At 39.7% G+C, this 22,653-nt stretch overlaps 1 protein-coding gene across 3 annotated transcripts in view; it reads left to right on the forward strand.

The window, feature by feature from the left end:
* Positions 1 to 22,653, forward strand: part of prkacaa (protein kinase, cAMP-dependent, catalytic, alpha-a) — a gene marked incomplete at its 5' end in the record, with an annotated part of 52,982 nt that overhangs the window by 17,966 nt on the left and 12,363 nt on the right. The window contains 5 exons of one of the 3 annotated variants that reach the window (XM_079836801.1): positions 4,382 to 4,505; positions 12,991 to 13,052; positions 13,397 to 13,525; positions 15,695 to 15,793; positions 15,919 to 16,001. In XM_079836801.1, the coding sequence (XP_079692927.1) occupies positions 4,382 to 4,505; positions 12,991 to 13,052; positions 13,397 to 13,525; positions 15,695 to 15,793; positions 15,919 to 16,001 (497 nt within the window). Of the gene's footprint in view, positions 1 to 4,381; positions 4,506 to 9,378; positions 9,524 to 12,990; positions 13,053 to 13,396; positions 13,526 to 15,694; positions 15,794 to 15,918; positions 16,002 to 22,653 lie in introns of those variants that run through there. The other 2 variants (XM_079836803.1, XM_079836802.1) reach the window with 2 other exon arrangements.

Here is a 22,653-nt window from a genome sequence, read left to right on the forward strand (position 1 = left end):
CTCAGTTTGTTCTTTCTGAAGCCGTTTTTTTTTTCACAAACCCATGGCCCGGGCGGCGCGTTCTTTTTCTGCTTTCATGACTTCTATCTCCCTACCCGCTATTGTCGGCTGCGCAACCATGTGAGAGAAGTGTTAAGCACGTGCAATTAAAAACCTGCTTATGCGCCTGTATTTTATGCTTTAGTAAAATTGAATTCAAATTATAGGCTACAAGACATTACACGGATACAAATGGAATGTTATAATGGAAAATTGTGCTCCCCAACTCGCAAAAGGTCGGATTTGCTCCATCTTTTGATTCAGTTTTGTTTAGAAAACCTTGAATCCATATAAGACACGCATGTCATTAGACACAATCCATGTCATTAGAATCAATGAATCCATGGAATTAGACACAACGTGCACACGTGCAGGCCAATGTTTTTTTGGGGGTTTTTTTGCGGTGATGGCGGTGACGGTCTCAGACCCGCGGTAGGCGTCACGTGACCGCGGTATTGCGGTAATGCGGTAACCGTCCCAGCCCTAGTTAAAATGTGCATTTAGCATGTGTTAAACGTAAACGATAATTTCGACCTGTTCGCTACATGTATGGAATTGTGTTGTCAAGATACTGGAATTTCTAACTTCGATACGATACCTAAAAAAGTATCGATATTCGATACCACGGGGAAAAAACGCTGCATATACTGTCAAATAGATTTTTTTTTTTGTCCGTCTATTGAAAGTCGAGGAAATAAAAAAAATTCTTCTGAGAGATCACTTTATATGATAATGCTTTTTCTCATATATAAACGTTGATCAATTGCCATTACAATTATCTCACAAATATTTGCTAACTAATTGTGTTGCAATAGCTTAGCTACAAACAGCACAAGGAAGCTTGATTCAAATTGAATTTAAAAAGACGAGTAAACAGTAATAAAATAAGAACAAATGAACAAATTACAAATAATGGCACAAATAAACACAATAGAATAAAGATACAAATGAAATAGACTGCTTTATTTTTTCAGGTTGGTCTAACAGTATTCAGGTAAGACACTGAATATATAAAAAAACAAAGTAATGAAATTTAAAATAACATTGGATAATCTTCATTGCAAAAAAATTACATACAGATTAAAGTTACACAAGTTAATCAGTCAAGAGCAGCAAGTGATCGTTTGTCTTTTTGTAGTTTGAATAATAAATAACTGCGATCCCTTTAAGACCCGACGCACGCATGGATTCCTGTAACACATTCTTCCTGAACTAGTTACGACTGTGTTTACGTTAATACTCACCAAGATGGGCATTGAGACATTTTTGGGGGGCATTGAGTGTATTTGACCTTTTTAATAAGCTGGGAAAAGGAGCTCTTTTTTGCACTTGTAAGTCAGAGGCGGCTTTATTACGGTATGTGTGTGCGCTTCAGATGCGAGCACGAAATCAGCGGGAATTAACGTTATGTGCAATCCCGCGCGAAATTGTGACCGGTCACACCAACACACAACACGCAGTAATGAGGAAAAATCCAGCAGAACACGCGTTCGCCGGTCGGAGAGGAGAGGAGAGGAAAGCGCAGCTGATAACGATACTGTAGAAAAGGAGTATCGTATCGTATCGTTTCAGATATTTCAGTATCTATACTAGGGCTGGGTATTGACACAAATTTCACAATTCGATTCGATTTTGATACACGAGCTTTCGATTCGATTTTCGATTCAATATTGATTATTTTATATATATATCAGGTATAATACATGGCCAATTTTCTCAAGGAAAACAAATCTCTGAACTAATGCTGTAAACTATGAGAGTCAGTTGATACTACATTAGCCTATATTGAAGGTAAAAAATGAACTGATTTGTATACAAACACTTAAAATCACTTCAATGATTTTTGTTTTTTATAATAATAAAGTTATAATAGCTTAATCATATTTCTACTCCAATTAGTTTTTTTAAATATAAACATTTGGCTGTCATAAAAACTTGCCAGATTTATTCATAGGCTACATGCATTAAATATTGAAGAACATTAAAAATAAAATGACAATCAATAGCCTATACAATGTGGTGCATATAATTAGCAAAATGCTCCTCTCTAGAGTTCATTTTTCTAGCTGACTAGCGTGTTTATGGACACTGGATATGGTTTTTCTGAGGTAAATGTGACGTTACATGACATTGTTTACAAGCCGTTTTACTTGCGTCTTTCTGCGGTTGAAACACTTGAGCGATTCTATGTGACATGATACTGATTTCAGTAAGTTGTCCTGTATCTTTTAACACACTTTCAGATGCTTATTCATGTTTATTTCGCGCTGTAACTGGTATAAAGGCGGAAGAGAAGATCCGTTCTTGTGCGCTCAGTGCTGCCGGTTCTCTTGAGCTGAGCTGCGGCAGAGCGGTATTTATGCTTTTGAATTTCGTAAAAAATAGATGTAATCTGAGACATTGTTTCATGTCAATAGTAAAAAAGCACAAAGATTATTGCGATTTATTGGATGTGAGGTGCGCTATATGTTTATTTCATTCATTAACTGAAAACAGGATGACTAATCGATTCTTGGGATTTAAGAATCGATATTGTTTTGTAAAAGTGAGAATCGATTAAAATCGAGAAATCAATATTTTTTTTACCCAGCCCTAATCGATACATATCGATATTTTTGACAACACTAGTATGGAAAAGAGCAGCGTGCAGATCCTTCAAAATGTCTTCTTTTATCGTCCACAGTCAAAAATAATTCAATATATAGCGTGCTTGAATGAAATGACACCAAGCAGAGTGAATGACTCTTATATTATTAATTAATATATGTATTTTCAGTGCACTTTTCATATTCATTTTGAACCTAAATGTTGATTAAAAAGCGTCATTTGTCAACTATGCAGTCTACAATTTCTCTGCCTCATGCACAGTTTCATCTAAAGTCAAGAACCTTTCGAGCTTAGCATGCATCAGGCATAGTTGGTGTGGGTGAAACAGATATGTGTGAAATGGATCTCAGTGGCATGCTGCTGCTCGAATCTATGTGTGAAGAGTGGATTTCTATTTGCATGTGACTGCATGTCATTTGAATATGCTTGATACATTCAGTTGCAAAAATGGAGTGGGGTTTTTTTTTATTTTCGCGGTGGGCTTTTGCGCTCCCTCCCCTGGTTGGAATGGAGGACTTTGTTCACGGCGTGCTTCACATCCCTATCTGCTCCATCGTCGGTGGACTGCCCTGATCCCCAGAGACAGGTGCTGGATGCCATCCCGGGCCATGAGCCGGTCCATATATCCACGGACAAGAGAGGGCGACATGGCAGACAACGCTGTGGATCAGATTAAAGGGTTAGCTCACCCAAAAATGAAAATTCTGTCATTAATTACTCACCCTCATGTCGTTCGACACCCGTCAGACCTCCGTTCATCTTCGGAACACAAATGAAGATATTTTAGTTGAAATCTGATGGCTCTGAAAGGCCTCCATTGGCACAATGGCACTTTACACTCTCAAGACCCTTAAAAGGCACTAAAGACGTCGTTACAAAGTCCATCTCACTACAGTGGTTCTACAATAACTTTATGAAGCGACGAGAATAGTTTTTGTGCGCAAAAAAACCCTAAATAACGACTTACATAGTGATGACGATTTCAAAACACGGCCTCATGAAGCTTCGAAGCGTTATGAATCAGTGAGTCGAATCAGCGGTTTGAATCGCCAAATTTCAGCAGTTTGATACACGATCCGAATCATGATTCGACTCACTGATTCATAACGCTTCGAAGCTTCATGAGGCCGTGTTTTGAAATCGTCATCACTATGTAAGTCGTTATTTAGGGTTTTTTTGCGCACAAAAACTATTCTCGTCGCTTCATAAAGTTATTGTAGAACCACTGTAGTGAGATGGACTTTGTAACGACGTCTTTAGTGCCTTTTAAGGGTCTTGAGAGTGAACCGTGCCATTGTGCCAATGGAGGCCTTTCAGAGCCATCAGATTTCAACTAAAATATCTTCATTTGTGTTCCGAAGATGAACGGAGGTCTGACGGGTGTCGAACGACATGAGAGTGAGGAATTAATGACAGAATTTTCATTTTTGGTTGAACTAACCCTTCAAGGTACAACGGTAAGGGTTAACGCTAAGGTGGGCTGTGGTGGAAGCAGAAGTCCCTGACTGTTCAAGGACGCCCACGGGAGGAAACGGGGTGTGTGTGAGCCCGGCACAGGAAGGCAAGGAAACGGAGAAGGTTCAGCCCTGCCTGCCTGTCCCGCATCAGAGAGGTCAAGACAGAAGCGTCCCGTACAAGAAGGGACCCCTAACTTCTGATTCGTAAAACAGTTTTGAAGCGCAGCTGTACAAAGACGGATGCCTCTGCGCCACACTTACTTTCAAGGCTGTCTACAATGTCAGTTCTGCAGAGGTTGGCAGAGAGGCTGTTCCATCGGGCCGGTCCCTGTCTCGGAGACTCTCGCGGCGGGGAGGGTGGCTACTACCAGTCCCAGGATGAGTCTGAGGCCTCTTGCTGGAGTGAGTGACTGACTTGAGGCATTATGGTTGGCACAGTGAGTGTTTGGATATAACTGTGGAAGGCGGGGCTTGGCAAAGGGGCGGGGAAACCTGCATGTCTAAAGGTCTTACCTCCTCGTCTGAAGTGCTGTGTGTGTGTGTGTGTTTGTGTAAGATTAACTGATAATCACTCAAATATTTCACCTTTGATTATGGATAGATAGACTGATGTATCAACTATTTAACCATTTGAGGTCGATTGAGGATAAACAGTTTCTTTGTAGATTTTAAGTAAATCTTGTTTAAAGATTTGTAGAAAATTTGATTTCATTACCATCATACAATGTATAGGTTACTGTTCCGATTACCGTGATCTCTGTATATTAATATTTCCCTTTGAAAACCCATATTGACTGACCACAAATTACAGATATTTCTCATGATGGGAAGATATTTGGTTTGACTTGTTGTAAACTAAACTCATGGGTGATATGTCGATTGAGTTTGTGCGCTTCGTGGATTGATGTGAGACTGCCGACACGCACATCCTGGGTACAAAGCCCTTTTTATTCATCTTCTAATGTTTGTGCTGTTGCCTGGCGTTGGCTGCGTCATGCAGGAGTTCCAGGGAAGCTGGCTGTCTGTCTCCTGGAAACCTGTCCGTGTATCCCGCTTTGTTGGGGTCCCAGTGTTCTTCTGTTCCTTCCAGTCTGAATTATGAACTAATGCTAATGGTATTACACGTTCATGCAACGCTTACTAGGGGAGTAAAATCGAAAACCACACCGCTCTCCATCGGCGGTTCATCTAAAATCTGACGACGAATCTATAATATGGTTTGTTGAAAATAACGCGTAAAAGAGTTCTGTCAATGGATAAGCATTCTAGCTTCCCAAAACGTTACAACAGTAAAAAACAGTCACTCTTTAGCCCTGTTTCCACCGAATTTACTAGGAACAATTTGTACGAGGAACTTTTTTTCCCCCCAGACCTGCTACTGTCTGCGTTTCCACTGCGGTCTAAAGTACCGTGAAGATTAGGCAGATTAGTCCGGAGACGTGGGACTGCGCGCGACTGCTCCTCACAGTCAGTTACGGACAGTAATCATTTTTGCGCGACATTGTCTGCAACAATAACAAGTATGGAGGAGATGCAAGCAGCGCTGCTTTTGCTGGTTATGTATTGGTTTACTAAAGAGGTAATTAACAAAACGGCGGAAAAGAGACGAGCGCTGATACTAAACGTATTCTGAAAGCTCGTAAAGCTAGATTTTAAATAAGACTACGTATGTTATCAGCTATTACGGACATTGACCGTGCGATGGCTGAGACGAACGCGCGCCATCGGACCGAAAAAGCAAGACTGATATTTACTGAACGCAGAACAAACCTCACAAATTACTTTTAAAAATGCTGGTTGAAATAAAATGCTGCGTGAGTTCAACCAATCAGCATGTTCAGCGCACAAGTCCCACCCACGAAAGTTCCCGAACTTTGAAAAGGTACTACCTCGCGAGCAGGGCCGTTTGGAGGGGGAAATATTTACCTCGAACTTCATTTAGACTCTGGTTCCTGCGGTCGAAACACACAGAGTACCACCCCAAAGTTCCTAGTTCCTGGGGAAAGTTCCTGCGGTCGCAACGCGGCTTTAGTAAACTTTGTATGCTCTAATATGACCAGTCATTTACGCCGCCATCACACGCAGGCGAGACCTGAACAGCACACGTAGCTATCTGTGTTTAAACTAAACTCATTTAAGATGAGTAATTAATTCGTTTTCCTTTCCAATTTAAACGTTCAAGCGCAAGATGCGAAAGATAACTTGTGTGCGCGCTGTGAGAACAGAAAGCCGCGTCTCAGACAGCGCACCAATATTGAGCTCTCTTTCAAGTCTTGCGCTTGAACAGACAAATTCACACAAAAAAAAAATTGTCAACATGCCCGTCTTGGTGAGTATCTTAGCTAACATAATGTTATGTCTTAAGTGAATGTGAACAATCGAGAAAGACAACGCATATGTATCAGTATTTTGGATCTGTGATTTATTAAAGTGACAGCAGCTTAATATTCCTGCTGTCTGTAGCCACATTTCCATTACAGATTTGCGATATTTTCTAAATGTCGCTAAAAAAACTGTTGCGAAATGACGCCGTTTTCATTAAACCGAAGTTAAGTGGCTAAAAAGTTTTTTTTTTTCTTGTGATACGGCATTCCAAAAATCATGGCAACGGATGTTAGTAGGTTTAAGTATATTGCAGCAATAGCACTAGCGATTATTTTTAATGGAAGGAGACGTAGATACGTAGGAATCTTCCCCACATTTTTGAATGGGTTTTGTTTCACAATCCTCTCAAGGGTGCGGTTATCCCTATTGCTTGTACACTTTTTTTCTACCACATCTTTTCCTTCCCTTCGCCTTTCTATTAATGTGCTTGGACAGTGAACAGCCAGCCATTTTTGCAATGACCTTTTGTGTCTTGCCCGCCTTGTGCAAGGTGTCAATGGTCGTCTTTTGGACAACTGTCAAGTCAGCAGTCTTCCCCATGATTGTGTAGCCTACAGAACTAGACTGAGAGACTTTGCAGGTGTTTTGAGGTAATAAGCTGATTAGACTGTGGCACCAGGTGTCTTTAATATTGAACCTTTTCACAATATTCAAATTTTCTGAGATACTGAATTTGGGATTTTCCTTAGTTGTCAGTTATAATCATCAAAATTAAAAGAAATAAACATTTGAAATATATCAGTCTGTGTGTAATGAATGAATATTTCCATTCACTTTTTGAATGGAATTAGTGAAATAAATCAACTTTTTGATGATATTCTAATTACATGACCAGTTGCAGTTTTGCGAAATATTCCTTTTTTGTATTGCCTGAAAATCCACCTTATGCGAGCGTGTAAACTATTTTGGGGAGTTTTTGCGAAAGTTTCCATTGGACGTTAGCCTTGAAATCTAGACGCACCCAATGGCTTGCAAGCTTGAAGAACCAAACTCTAGTCAGGCCAATCACATCGTGTATAGAGTTGGTCGCGGCGGGGCGGGCATAATATAATGACGGCAGAGTTGCGACGGTTCGGCGTTAATTCCCTGCTAACAAAGAACGGCACTGAAGTCATTCTTAAAAAAAGGAAGATGTGTTAAGAGTTTTGCTGACTGAATACGTCAAAAGTTTAATCCATCAATTAATTCCCCTGGTAGTAAAACGCATGGGACTCGTGGGACTTGGTTGTAGCGATATCCTATTGCGTGCAGAGGGAATTTGAAAGACAGCCGTTTGTCCCGCCCCTCGGATTGAACCCTGCCAATGGCGTGTTCCCAGACCCAACATCTAGATGTGGGTCAGGCCAATTGGGCTTATTTTCAATTCGCAATTTCAATTTGCGCAATTTAAAAGGTAATGGAAACGCGGCTTGTGTTTTTAATGTTCATCAAATAACAAATGACAATCTCGCACTGCTCTTGACTTTAATAATGATTGATTTAATGTATACATTGAAGAGTATATGCAGTGTTATTTTACATTTGATTACGTTATTCAATTTTCTACTGTTAAATACCTGAAAAGCACTATTTTATTTTTGTTTGCGCTGTTGCTTTTAGTTTGATTATTTGTTCTTATTTTTTTTCTTTCCCTGAACAAAGCACATACCAAACATGACCCTAAAACCGTGATAAAATCCAAACCGTGAGTAATTTGAACCGTTACACCCCGAGCGCTTACCCACCCTCGAACGACTCTAGGGTGAGACTTTTTTGAAAGTCTGCCAGTTGCACTACAAGCACTTAATCTGCGGTGTGACATGTTTAACAGGTGGATTCTTCACAGCTTCTGTTAAATCAGTAAGAATTTGTGTCAACTCTCCTGCTCCCGGACACTTTAAAAGCCTCGAAAACATGGACGTTTACTTTAAATACCTAACTCTGTTTCCACAAAGTCAGCCCGTGGAAGCTTGCCAAGTATCTGAGAGCTGAGAAGAGATTACACCTAGACTAGAACAGTACCTATAGTCTTGAGAAATGAGGTCACGTAGAGACTTACCAAAGGTGTCGCTCGAGTCTCCACCTGGCCAGGGTGGCTGGATCTGGTCTTTAAATCCATCTGTCCCTGACTCTTCCTGTGCCTCTGCCTCACTCTCGCAGTGACGCTGCATTTAGAGTCTGAAATGCCAGGCCCGAGGCGGCATGGTTTCTGCGAATGGGTGCTGTTTTCATATGCATGTGTGTTTTTTGAACTCCTGAAGTCGATGCACCACTAGCCGACCCCCTTTGGTATGCGTCAGAGCGAGCAACACTCGAGGGCCACACTGATTGATCTGACCAATCGATCATGGACTATGTCCACTAGAGGACAATGCCAATGTTTGAGGGGCCTTTATTTCAGTCTGTTCAACCTTAATTTCTCCACTTTTAATAATAGCCTACCATGCTTCTTTAAGTCTGCCACAGTCTGTTTGTTGTCCGTGCAACTCTTTAGATGCGCCACTGCTTTTATAGGTTTGTCCCTCCCCTTAGCGACCAGGGCCCTATTTGGATCAATCCAGTGCGTGTGTTTGTGTATGTGCTTGCATTTTAGGAGTGTGTGTTCCACTTGAGGGTGAGTGGAATGGCACTGTGTACAGAATAAATATTGATACAAACGAAGCATGAGGCCGATTGATTTACTAGGGGTGATGTCCGCACAGTGGAGCTGCCGAAAGCGAGGGCTTCAGTTCAGCATTCGGCACTCGAGGACGAGCAGACTGAACCATCAGCCGCGCGTGAAGACAAAAGCGGCGTTGAAAGCACACCTGTAGCTTCGAGCTAAAGTGGATGCGAGGGTGCAGGGACCTCTCCGGAAGAGGCGTAGGGCTATGAGCCTGATGCTGTGAGGACGAGGCCAAAGGAGGAACCCATGTGTGACCGAAAAAGCTCCAGAAGGCATGGTGGGAAGCGGGAATCTCGTTCTTCAGGAGAATCTCGTTCCTCAGGATCAGTGGAGGGAGGGGGTGGTGGTGGTGGTGGAGGAGGAGTGGAGGGTCCCACGCTCCTAGTGGATGGTAAGGGCACGGCTAACTTTGTGTGGGAATCGGTTGTTTCCCTCCGGTGGTTATGGCACCCGTTTGTCAGGGAAGCCAGTACAAAGAACAAGGATCATATCCTGAGCATAAGGGCTATTTTTAATGCGTGGCTGATGATTTTTCTTTCTGGGTTGTTTGTGCTGTGTAGCTGTTGAGGTCTGACCTTTTTGTTTTGAGTCACCTTTTGTTGTTTTATTGAGTGTTGGATCGAGTTGAGGTGAACTTTGGACACTGTCCTGTCTCCTATCTTCTACTGTAGTTCCTCTACAGATTATCTAAATGAAGTAGAAATATGACCCTGGATTGTGTGTGTGTGTGTGTGTGTGTGTGTGTGTGTGTGTGTGCAGTACCCATCAGCCACTGCGTTTGTGAGCGAGAAAACTCTTGAATCTCTCAGAGATAATAAGGCAGGGGAATTGACGGGAAGTTGTGGGGTGAGGCTCTTTCTCTCTCTGGCTCTGCCTGGAGCATGTGGATGGGAGATAATGGCACTAACCTCGCTTCACGCCGTCTCCTTCTTTTCACCACTGAGAGAGATTGTTTAATGCCTCTACTTTGGATTTAAAAGCTTTGGGAATGCCTCAGAGTAGGGGTCCTCAATAGCTGCGATCTCACGACGTTGCAACAGTTGGATCTTCTCAGTGGTAGTGACAGCTTGCATTTCCCCAGAGTGAGCGAGCGCTGGTGGTGTGGAATGAGGAAGAGCCAGTAATCTTGAACGTTCCCACACAGCCTCATAAGAAGAGGGAATGCATTTGTGTAACTTAATTGGTGCACTCATCAGATTTCTGACTTCGCTGTTTCTGAGGCAGAAATCGTGATTCTGTGTCCGCATAATGCGCACAGCGAGAGATGTATGAAGTGAGAGAGTCAGGAGATATTGATTTGGGTCTGAGCTCTTGTTCTGTCATGGTGGGTACAGGAAGTATTAGATAACATGAGCTCAGTCGATGTGGTTTTAACAACAGTGGAAATTAGAACAGGCCTTACCACGAACAGGCAATGAGAGTGATTGCCACAGGCTCTGAACACACAACAAACATGATGAAAAAAAGGAAGTGGCCAATACTGTGGGGACCAAAGTTTAGTGTTTTTTTTTGTTGTTGTTGTTGGCAGAGAACTTAAAGCCGATTTGTATATAATGGAGATGCTAGTGTAGCCTTTGCTCTGGAAGTTAAACCAATCTGGACAACTTTCCAGCAAAAAACAAAACATAATGTATGTGGAAAGCTCCACAGATATGCATAATTTCACTGATTTATACCTTAGATCATTACCTATTGGTAATATTTCATTATGTATAAAATAGGGCTGCACGATTAATCGAAATCGAACCGCAATCGCGATTTGCGATTATGAAAGCGCAAAGACTGCACTTTTTTTTTTTTTTAATGAAATAAATATATTACAGGGTGTCAGAGCTGCTCCGTCTGAAAGCACCGCAAGTTTGAGTCGCTTATAACTTGCGTTTGAAAAAACCACGCGTCAAACATCTTCACAAACTAATAATGTGAAGTGTTCATAAACCTGTTGTCCAACAAGATGGGTTTAATAACAGGTTTGAACTCGCTTCATAAAGCCAGTCGAGCTGATGTGGCTTCTGATCACAGAATGTCAATCAGCACTGCATAATTTATTATTATGAAAATGCCCGAGAAGGCTTAAAGAACTCTAATACACCATATCTTGTCGCTGACGTATTATCTTCATGTTTAATCAGTCAGTGTTTCTATCTTCGTTTTATTCAGCCAACAGCGCAAGCTTCACATTAGGGATTTCCTGAAAACGAACGATTACTTCTCTGAGGCGTATGTGGAGTTTCTGCTCGAAGGCGCCCTCTGGCTTCCAGTATGAATGAAACTTTTGTGTAGAAAATAAGAAAAATAATACGACAATCCATATGTTTTTCTTCAATGTACAGGAGTTTTAATCCCCACAGTGGATGCATAAGAGGCTCATATTTCATATTACAGAGATAGACTTTAAGAAATTGATATCACCGATAAAAAGCACAGATTTTTATAATAATATATATATTTTTACAATAAATCCTTAGACCTTTCTAATGATTTTTAGTCATAGGCTGTCTGCATATTAACAGGTAACCCATAATTTTTTGTAAAATACGTTTTCTGTGAAATATAAATATTATAATTATACTGCTATATTTATTCTTAAATGCTATTTAAATGTTTTAATAATGAAATTGTTATTGTAATAGTCATATTTCTTATTTTTATTTAGCAATAATAATAATTATTAGTCATATTAATATATAAACACAAAATGTACGCACTTTTCATTTGTAATGTAAAAAAATTAAAATAATAATAATATTCGCATTTTAAATCGCAATCGCAATTTTAACCAGAATAATCGCAATTCGATATTTTCCCTGAATCGTTCAGCCCCAGTATAAAACACTTTGAAGGTAAAATATGTAGTTTTTCGCCGCTAGAGGTCGCTTATTAAAAAAAAAGGCGTAGCTTGATGGCGCCTTGATTTCGCTGAGCTTTTAATACGCCGCAGACGACGCTTCTGCTTCTTCCGCTCATGCGTATGAGCGGGTCTATCATATTAGATACATTTGAGTGTGTTGAAAGTTATGTTATAAAGCTTCTCTGTGCGTTCCCTCAGCGGCGACTATGAGACACTTGTTCACACTGTAGTAAACTAAATCAATATTAGACATGGTAAAACATGACACTCGCAGTAAATCGCGAAAACCAGATTTAAACAAGACTGTGTTGAGCTGTATAACAATGATTCATTTTCTGTCAATGAATGCATCCAAACAGTTGCTCACCTGTCTAATAAAACGCATCATATATTAAAGCGTCTTTGGTGTTTCCATGGTTTCTCCACGGAAATCGAGGGTAACACGGGTATGATGTGTCCTGCTTAAAATTGTTTATTTCTCTGGATTTAAACATTCTTGGAAACGGAAATGCAAGTACACAAGTCAACAAAAACATTGCTCTAGTGGTTTTGGGATATTTTAATCCAAAAATCGTACATATTGTGCCTTTAATGCACTGTAATGAAGATCGCTATTGAGAATACTGGGCGTGATTATTTTCTTTTTACAGTGAAATGTGACTTGTTTTCATGAGATTCACTTTGTGTACATGCAGTATGAAAAGTAGTAGTTCTCAGCAGGCTTCCCACACAGCACAGCTGACTGAAATGCCGCAAGTGGCTGTCATAAATAAGGGTAGACCTGCAACTCTGGACTTTAATGTGCTTTAGAGGCTGTAAAACGTTGACGCTGGCAGCCATTCTGCTATAGTCACCTCTACCGTTTTTACACGTCCTACTTGTGTTGAGATTTTAACAGATTCAATAGGCAATGGCCCCTTTAGACATTTGCTTAGGACATTAGCATGAGTTCTGTTGTGCACATACTCACACACATTATTTCCCCCTTTCTCTCTCTCTCTCTACAGTTAAGGAGTTTCTCGCTAAAGCCAAAGAAGATTTCCTAAAGAAATGGGAGAACCCAGCACAGGTCAGTTAATCCCATTTTCTGCACAATCACTTTGTCAAGCCAGTGAGCTAATGTGAGATGGTGTGCGCCCCCTTCTGGACACAAGGCGAACTGACCTGCAGTTTGTTTTTCACAACTTTTGTACTTGATACCCTGAGGAAATAGTTAAAGCATATTTCGACGTAAAGTGAATGTGATTTGTTTGTCAATCATACCTTGAAATCCGGATCCTTTTTTGTCAGTGAACATTCAAATGACATGACATGTAAAATAATGACCACACATGAACAGTCGGTGTCAAATTTGCAAAATGTATTTACCTAAATTATTACCATTTGTTCTTCTTTATTCCTCTCAATGTACAGAATACTGCATCTCTGGACCATTTTGAGCGGTTGAAGACTCTGGGCACTGGCTCGTTTGGGCGGGTCATGCTAGTCAAGCACAAAGAATCAGGCCAGCATTTTGCCATGAAGATCCTTGACAAACAGAAGGTAAGACACTCTCACAGGAATCATCGCTGAAAGGTGTGTGTGTGTGTGTGTGTGTACAGGTTTGGCTGTACTTGCGAGGGTCCTCATTTATATAGTGAAATATTATGACCAGTGTTACAAGTAACGCGAGTTACATAATCAATAGGGCTGGGTAAAATAATGATTTCTTGATTTTCATCGATTCTCATTTTTTACGAACTGATATCGATTCTTAATCCCAAGAATCGATTAGTCGTCCTGTTTCCAGTTGACGAATGATTGGAACATTGTAGCGCTCCTCCCATCCAATAAATCGCAGTGATATTTGTGCTTTGCTAATATTCATACGCCACAAAGTCTCAGATTTCAAATTACGTCCATTTTATTACGAAATTACAAATTTTGGCGCTGTGGCGTGAGATCGGTCTTGCTCTGCTCAAGAGAAGCGGCACATGAACTGATCTTCTCTTCAGTTGTTCAATAAACATGAATCAGGATCTGAACGCGTGTTAAACGATACAGTGCAACTTACCGAAATCCTTATTTTGTCACATGGAATCGCTCAGTGTTTCAACCACGTAAAGACGTCAGCTTGTAAACAATGTCATGTAACGTCACATTTTCCTCAGAAAAACCATATCCAGTGTCCATAAACACGTTAGTCAGCTAGAAAAAATAACTCTAGAGAGAAGAATTTTGCTAAATATATGCACCACATTACATATTCAATATAATTGTTTAATGTTTTTCAATATTTAATGCATGTTTGAATAAATCTGGCAAGTTTTTATGACAGCCACCATTTTAAATAATCATATTTCTGCTCCATTTGTTTTTTGAAATGTAAACATGTAATTGTAAAGTTAATATTGTAACTTTATTATTTATAGAAAAAACTTAATTGAGTGCAATTTAAGTGTTTGTATACAAATATGTTCATTTTTACCTTCAATATTATAGTAGGCTAATGTAGTACCAACTGACTCTCATAGTTTACAGCATTAGTTCAGAGATTTGTTTTCCTTGAGGAAATTTGCCATGTATTATACCTGATATATATCCAAAATAATCTATTGAAGTTAGAAACGTGTATACCAATCTTGTATGGTAACTTTAGAGACGGTCCCTAAATTTGCGAATCTCGAACGTCAAGCCAGCGTTATGCCAGTCATATCAGATGCGCTGTGGTTCTGCTGTGTTTGTTTGAAACTATTTTAAATTTAAATTTTCGCTGCTGAAATAGAACAAAAACAGTCAATCACTGTATGATGAATGAATCTCCTGCTTACATCGCTTGTTTCAGTGAGTGAGAGCGCGCTCTGAACAAAACTCCGGCTAATCTGAACGCCTCTGATTATTAGAAACACGTGTGGTTGGTTATAATGAGCAACGTGATTATAACAGATGGGTTTTGAGAAGACTATAATAAGTTCAACCGCCAAAGAGGCTAGTGTGAGTGGCAGTAATACCAGACGTAGTTTTGGTATTGAAGTCAAAGTCCACTTGCCTTGTGTTCGCAGATGTGAAGTGTTTCCCCTATAGCGACTCTCTTCTGGCATGTTCTGCAGACAGGGCGACCATCTTCGATTAAGTTTCCTTCAGGACTTTTGTAAAAGCTAAAATATGACAACGCCTCAGATTTGGCTGAACAATCCCCCGAGTGTTGTCACTGCCTTCTGCCATTTCTTCTCATTCAAAAAACAGCGTTGCGCGCTGCGCCTGAGCCAGAATGACGCTGACTGGACAGGATTTAATGATAATACATTTTTAAACCATATTACTAACCATCAGTACATTTTATCGTGGTTTATCGTGAAACTGGTAATCGTTCCATCCCTACTCAAAAGTAATGTAACGCATTACTTTCCTTTAAAAAGTAACACAATTGGTTACTTTTTGTAGGTAGTAGAGCAATATTACTAAAATTAACTTTCCCCAACACGGATTATGACAACCAGTATTGGTCCTCACCAGTTAAAAAGGCTTGTCCAAAACAATGTTTTTATTCAAATCGAGTGTTTTGCACATGTTTCTGTGATGGCTGGGTTTTAGGTTTGGGTTAGGCCATAGAAAATCTCAATAACATGATATAATATCAATGGAAGTCTATGCATTGTCCTCACTAATATAAGGAAACAAACATACGTTTGTGTGTGTGTTTGTCGGAGCTCATTTCCTCGTGTCTTTCAGGTGGTGAAACTGAAACAGATAGAACACACACTGAATGAGAAACGCATCCTGCAGGCTGTCAGCTTCCCATTCCTGGTGCGATTGGAGCACTCGTTCAAGGTACCGTGTGTGTGTGTGTGTGTGTGTGTGTGTGTGTGTGGCTGTACTTGCGAGGGTCAAACGTCCTCATTTATATAGTGTGTGTGTATCTAAATGATCTTTTCTTTTGTGTATTCTCTACTCAGGATAATACTAACCTGTATATGGTAATGGAGTATGTTCCTGGAGGAGAAATGTTCTCTCACTTGCGTAGAATTGGCCGGTTCAGGTGAGTTTTTCTCCATGCGTATCACTCCACCCAGGTCTCCAAACTTGTTGCGAGTTTTAAAGAAATTAAACATTTATTCTGCCTTCATTTATTATAGCTATTTATTGTTGTTTTCTACTATTTTTAGCCACTGTAATAACAGTAATATAGTGATTATACCACATCGTCAATATGATGACACGCAAAACTGCATCATGCTCAAAATACTACCAGATTATCTGCAAAGTTCAAAGATTTATTGGTCAAATGTGCAATGCTGACAGTGAAACGTGTTGCTACATTTTGCAGTAAATCTTGCGTAACTACAGACTCCACGGACTGAATCCACTGAGGTGCAGTGTCAGTCTCGGATGGCCGACATCGAGGTCAACTTGTAACTTGCTAAACCTTTTGAAATGTATTCCGAGTTTCTTTCACTTTGTAGACAACTATGCAAGCCTTCATTTTTGTCAGTACAACCTTGAAATATGTGATTTATTAGATACTTTACGCCAATTTCTCTGCCAATACTAATTCCTATTAAATCCCTTATATATTCCCTGTTCTCTAACTTTTATTTCTTTGCTCTCAATGCCTGGTCATTTTGCTGTCCAAGATGCTTGCTGAGGATGACAAAGCTTGAATGCTGTTTTTGTTTTCGGACGTGAGTGTGATTTCGGTCGTGATTGGTCGCGATTCTGGTTAAAGAGATAGAATTGCGTGGATAGGGATAAATGGATTGCATTTATAAATAGACTGTTAAGTGTGCAATATGAAAACATTTGTTATAACGGATAAAGTAATTGCAGTCACATTGCATAGTTGTTGTTTTTTCTTTATCTTTTTTTGTTTGTTTTTGGGGCTCTCCTACTGTTTCTTCTGCACATAAGTTTACATAAACACTTGTCTTCATGACAACTTTATTCAAACATGCATATATAATTAACAGTAAATAAGCTCCTCGCTAGTTTTTTATTTATTTATTATTATTGCTGACTAACGAACTGTGAACATTGGATAACTTTCCTGAGTTAAATGCAACTTTAAGTGACATTGTTCACGAGCTGTTTTATTGACGTCTTTCCGCGGTCGAGACACTGAGCGATTACATGAGACATTTCAAGTTGTATTGTATCTTTCAGCACACCTTCTGATCGTCATGCATGTTTTTCGAGATATAGCTTGTATTAAAGTGGAAGAAAAGACTTATGCTGTGGCGTGTCATTAAAATTTTGTGATAAAATTGACAGAATTTGAAAGATGAGACTGTTTCTTATAAGAAGCAGGGCTGCACATTCACTTTTTTTGCACATAGCACTGGTGCTACAGAGGTTGAACGTTTTGTAGCACAGGTCAGCACAAGTATAAAACCTACGTTACATCTCATAAAACAACCACAAGCAGCACAGTTTGTTGCTTAAATGGGCAGGTGACTGGCAAAAGGACTGATAATGGCACGCAAAAGCCAACCTTTAAAGGAACACGCCACTTTTTTTTTGTAAAAAATTTCAACTTCCCTAGAGTTAAACAGTGGAGTTTTACCGTTTTTGAATCCATTCAGCCAATCTCCGTGTCTGGCGGTAGCAGTTTTAGCATAGCTTAGCATAGATCATTGAATCTGATTAGACCGTTAGCATCTCGCTCAAAAATGACCAAAGACTTTCGATACTTTTCCTATTTAAAACTTGACTCTTCTGTAGTTGCATCGTGTACTAAGACCAACGGAAAATGAAAAGTTGCGATTCTCTAGACCGATATGACTAGGAACTATACTCTCATTCATGCGTAATAAGCAAGGAGCTTTGCTGCCGTACCATGAGTGCAGCGGCGCTATGATATTACGCAGCGCCTGAAAATAGTCCCCTGTGCAAGCAGGTTGATGGAAGTTAGCCGATTTTTTTTAGGCATCTTCGTACACGATGTAACTACATAAGAGTTAAGTTTTAAATAGGAAAAATATCAACTCTTTGGTCATGTTTTGAGCGAGATGCTAACGGTCTAATCAGATTCAATGATCTATGCTAAGCTATGCTAAAAGTGCTAGACCCGGAGATCGACTGAATGGATTCGAAAACGGTAAAACTCAACTGTTTAACTCTTAAGGCCTTTGCACACTGAGTCTGAAATTTTCGCGTGCGTTTTTTCGTATTCGTGATCCGAAAAATTTGTCACGCACAGAGACCTTGCACACTGAGTCCGATGCGTATTAATGAATGCGTTACGGAAAAAAAAACGCGAAAAAATACAAAATGCCGTCTTCAAGTAGTGAGGATGATTTTTTTTGTCCACTCTCGTCTTAAAAAAGAGAAAAAGAAAGAGGAAATAATGGGTCCAGCATCCACTCCTGCGATTGCGTAGAGAGGAAGGTGGCCTTATCAAGGAGCTGCGGGATTATCCAGACCGATTCAAAGTTTACTTTAGAATGCCAGTGGCTCAGTTTGATGCTTTGCTAGCGATACTGGAGCCACATATTTAAAAGAAGACCACCAATCTCTGTGAATCAATTGATCCTGAACAAAGACTGGCAGTATGTCTCCGCACACACACACACGCGCGCGGTGTACAGGGATTTGGTGAGCTATAATTATAGCTGTGATATAATAATATTAGTAGTATTTTTGATACAATAATATATAAGGGTATCTGAGCACTGGCGGTTCATTCACCACCATTGCCAGCAGTTTAGGTTGGGCATCAGCACTGTAGATGGGAAAAACGCAGAAAATCGAACCTGTTCCGAATTGTTTTTTGACGGACGAAAGTCTCGGAGGCAGTGTGCAAGCGTGATTGACATAACGTGAGGTCGAATTTATTTTTTGACGTGCAAAAATTTTGCATGCGAATTTCGGACTCAGTGTGCAAAGGCCTTCAGGGAGTTGGAAAATGAGCCTGTTTTCAAAAAAAAAGTGGCGTGTTTCTTTAACAAGAACTTTTCAGACAAACATTTCCTTTCATTGCCCAAAATGGCAAACTGCAGGAACGTGACGCTTATTGCTTAACATTGTCCATTTTGTTTACATAGCCCAATATCTCTGACTACAGTCCAAACAACATCCGTTTACAATTCAACCTCGCAATAACATTAAACTTAAGTAAAATCCAATTTAAAGATCAACATTTCGCATTTTTTATTCATGGAGATAACAACATGGACAATGTGCCACGCATAGTGGACGATTTCTGCCACCTGCTGGTAAACAAGCACTTTTAAAATGATAGCCAGTAGATGGCTGCAGAGGACCACTCATTGGCCATAGTTATTTTGACAGATTATTAAATGACTATTATAGTAAACTTCATTGTTCTGAAGTATGATGGCAAGTACAGGAAAAGTCTCATGCCATTTAGATGAAGGGAACTTTTTCCCCCATTAAACCCAGACCCCAACAACCTAGAAGGGTCAACTACTGTGATTCCTTTTAAAAACAATATAATTTATTAATACATTAATTTGAATAATGCAAAAAAAATATTGTTATAGTTGTTTCTCCTTTAACAGTAGAAGCTGCTGAACGTATTCAGTGAACGTTTTTGTGCTATTTTGACATAGGTTTGTCAGACGTTTTGTCCAGTCCGTTGCAATGGTTATCACTCAAAGCAATTTCAGGAGGGACTCGCGGAAGAATTTAGCAGACTCACTCCCGTAATTAAATGTGTCTGTCAGGAGCTGGTCGCCTGCATGACAAACAAAAGTTTTCTTTAGATTATGAATGGATTATAGAAAGCGAGAAAAGAGCGCTCGTTTATAGCACGCCTGAACTCACGCAAAACTTCAATCTACACACCGCACAATGAAATCTCATTTACTAAGATTTGCCAGTGTGTGTAGGTCTCAGCCAGTTAACTAAACAAATACTCTTGTTTTTAAAGGATATTGAGCGGGGGGTGCATGCTGCATCGACTAACCTCACACACAACGTACAGCTGTGTTTTACACGCATGCAAAAGTGTATCGCACGCATGCTACTGCAGCGAATGTATTCATCGTACAGACTGGTTTTTTTTCACAGCATGTGCGATTATATGTCACACTGTTCCAGAGTATATGTGCGGAGAGGAGCGGCAGCAATTGATCGTTCGCAAAGCCCCGCCCCTTTAGTTACTGTTGCTATGTCCGACACGCCATGGCGCTCTCACACACACACACACACACACACACACACACACACACACACACACACACGTTCTCACGTAGAGAAAATACATTGTGGAGCAAAGAGGACACTTTGATATGAAACAAAGCCTCAACTTTAAAATGTTAAATGAAATCTAAACAATAAGTAGCGTTTTGTGTCTCTTTAATGTGTGGTGATCGCTGTAGCGCCTCAGTTAAAGCTGCTCGTGAATCGATTATCTCTTCCTTCTAGTTCATTGATAAGCACGAAATAAACATCAATGAACACTAAAAAAAATGTTGTTTCAACTGCGGAAAGACGCCAGCACACTGTTTTTCAAGTTCAAGTCCACCGACGTTAATCTACTAACTCTCCTGACTGCTTTGTCGGACAAACCGGCAGATTCGGCGATGTGATTGGTCAGATCGCCTGTCAATCAAACACCCTCGCGGCAAAGGGTGAATTTCCCCTCCACGCTCTAATCGTTCAATATTCATTACACTCGGAGTGAGTGAAAACCACGAAATAAACCTGCTCCTCACTCCATTCAAAGTCACGATGCTCCGCTCACACACTCTGCACTGTACAACCCTGAGAAGTAAAGGCTGAAAAACACGAGACACGTAATGGGGGGGGAAACGCAGTAAAAAAAATTAAAAAGCTGTGTTATGTGCAATATGCTGCAAAAAGTTACACACGTCCGTCTAACGCGTTTACATGGAAAAACAATGGAAAGGTAGCGCATTGGAATAGAAAAACGTGTTCTGTATAAACGGCCCATTAAAAAAAACACAAAGCTCTTTGCGATATTTGACCTATCGGTAAGCCCCGCCCCCCTTAGTTACTGTTGCTAACTCGGACAAACAAACAGAGTTGCTATATCTTACAATGTACAGCTGTCAGTGTGAAAACCTTATCCCAAGATGTTTTTGGACACAGAATGTAGCGTATATCCCGTCCGAATGATGACCAAACTTAACTGATGGGTTTATCGATTTTATTGCATCGTTATTCACTCCAAAAAATCATCGTAAGAGCTGAACAAACAAAGCATAAGAAGTGCGCATTAACGTCTCATTCACAAACGATCTCTCTCCGTGGCATTACCATTAACATACACAGCAAATTACACAAAAACAACTAACAGTAAACAAACATACACAGAGCTTATGACTTTTCGGGGGTGCAGTTAATAACTGGTAAACTTTGTATCTGCAAAACAACTCCGATAAACTGCGTGCGAGCTCTTCCTTTCGTTACCCGGAGACTATAATACCCATCAAAATAGGAGTCCTCCTTATAAGACAGATAATGTAGACCTTAAAGTTAAACATATATAAAATGAAATTTAATTTACATATAACCAGTTTAATATGGAGAGGCATTGAAATGTTTCATGTTTTTCACCTACAGTGTTACATGACGTGAGAACAGTTAGTTATTTCGGTTTGTATGTTAGCAGGGACTTTAATCGTAACTTAACGAGAGTATGACAAACAGAAAATCCTCTCAGGACACCTGGAGTCAGTGTTACAGGACCTCAGGCACGACATTTTAGCATTTTTATAGCATAAACACCTTCAAACTGATGAGAGCTTCGAATTTTCCAATGTAGCCTAAAGATGTCCGAGTTCCGGTCCCAGCGCAACTGATACTCAACTGCTATTGGCTCATCTGCGTATGAGAGGAGGGGCTTACCGATAGGTCAATTGGATAGAAGACGCTACAAATAATGTTAAATAATCTGCGCACCTGGCAACCCTTGCTTGAACAGCTAATTCATATGGTCAAATAGAGCCTGCTTTAACGTCACTAGTTTATGCGTTATTGTCGCGTTAATTTTGACATAACTTTGAATTCAACACAAGACACGTTTTCTTCACATGTATAAGTTGCAGTCTCGCTAAATTTGAATAGTGAAATAATAGTGGTTTAATAGTGGCCAACAGTCAAAATTATTTCATTTATCGACTAATACCAATTATTATTATTATTATCTGATCCATCGGTGCATTTTTTTTATATTATATAATAACTAGGGCTGTCAAAAGATTAATCGCGATTAATCGCATCCAAAATAAAAGTTTGTGTTTACATAATATATGTGTGTGTACTCTGTTAATTATTATTTATATATAAATACACACACAAGCATGTATATATTTAAGAAAAAAATATTATTTTTATATTAAAAACATTTATATTTATATATTTTATAGATTATATAAATGTATATACATGCAAACATTTCTCAAATATATACATGAATGTGTGTGTATTATATAAATAATAATTAACAGAGTACACACACATATATTATGTAAACACAAACTTTTATTTTGGATGCGATTAATCGCGATTAATCTTTTGACTGCCCTAATAATAACTTGTCACATTGCAATAACAGTCATAGTGACTGCAACACGCAAGTGGATTCTTTTGCATGTTTCTAATTACTTTTCCGACAGGTTTTTTTTTTTTTTGCTGCACACACCCATTGATTCAAATCCATTGACTTGCATTGAAAAGAGTGTTAAGTACTAGATAGTAAGCACAGA

This window comes from Gobio gobio (genome assembly GCF_949357685.1).
Source record: "Gobio gobio genome assembly, chromosome: 1".
NCBI classification, from domain to species: domain Eukaryota; kingdom Metazoa; phylum Chordata; class Actinopteri; order Cypriniformes; family Gobionidae; genus Gobio; species Gobio gobio.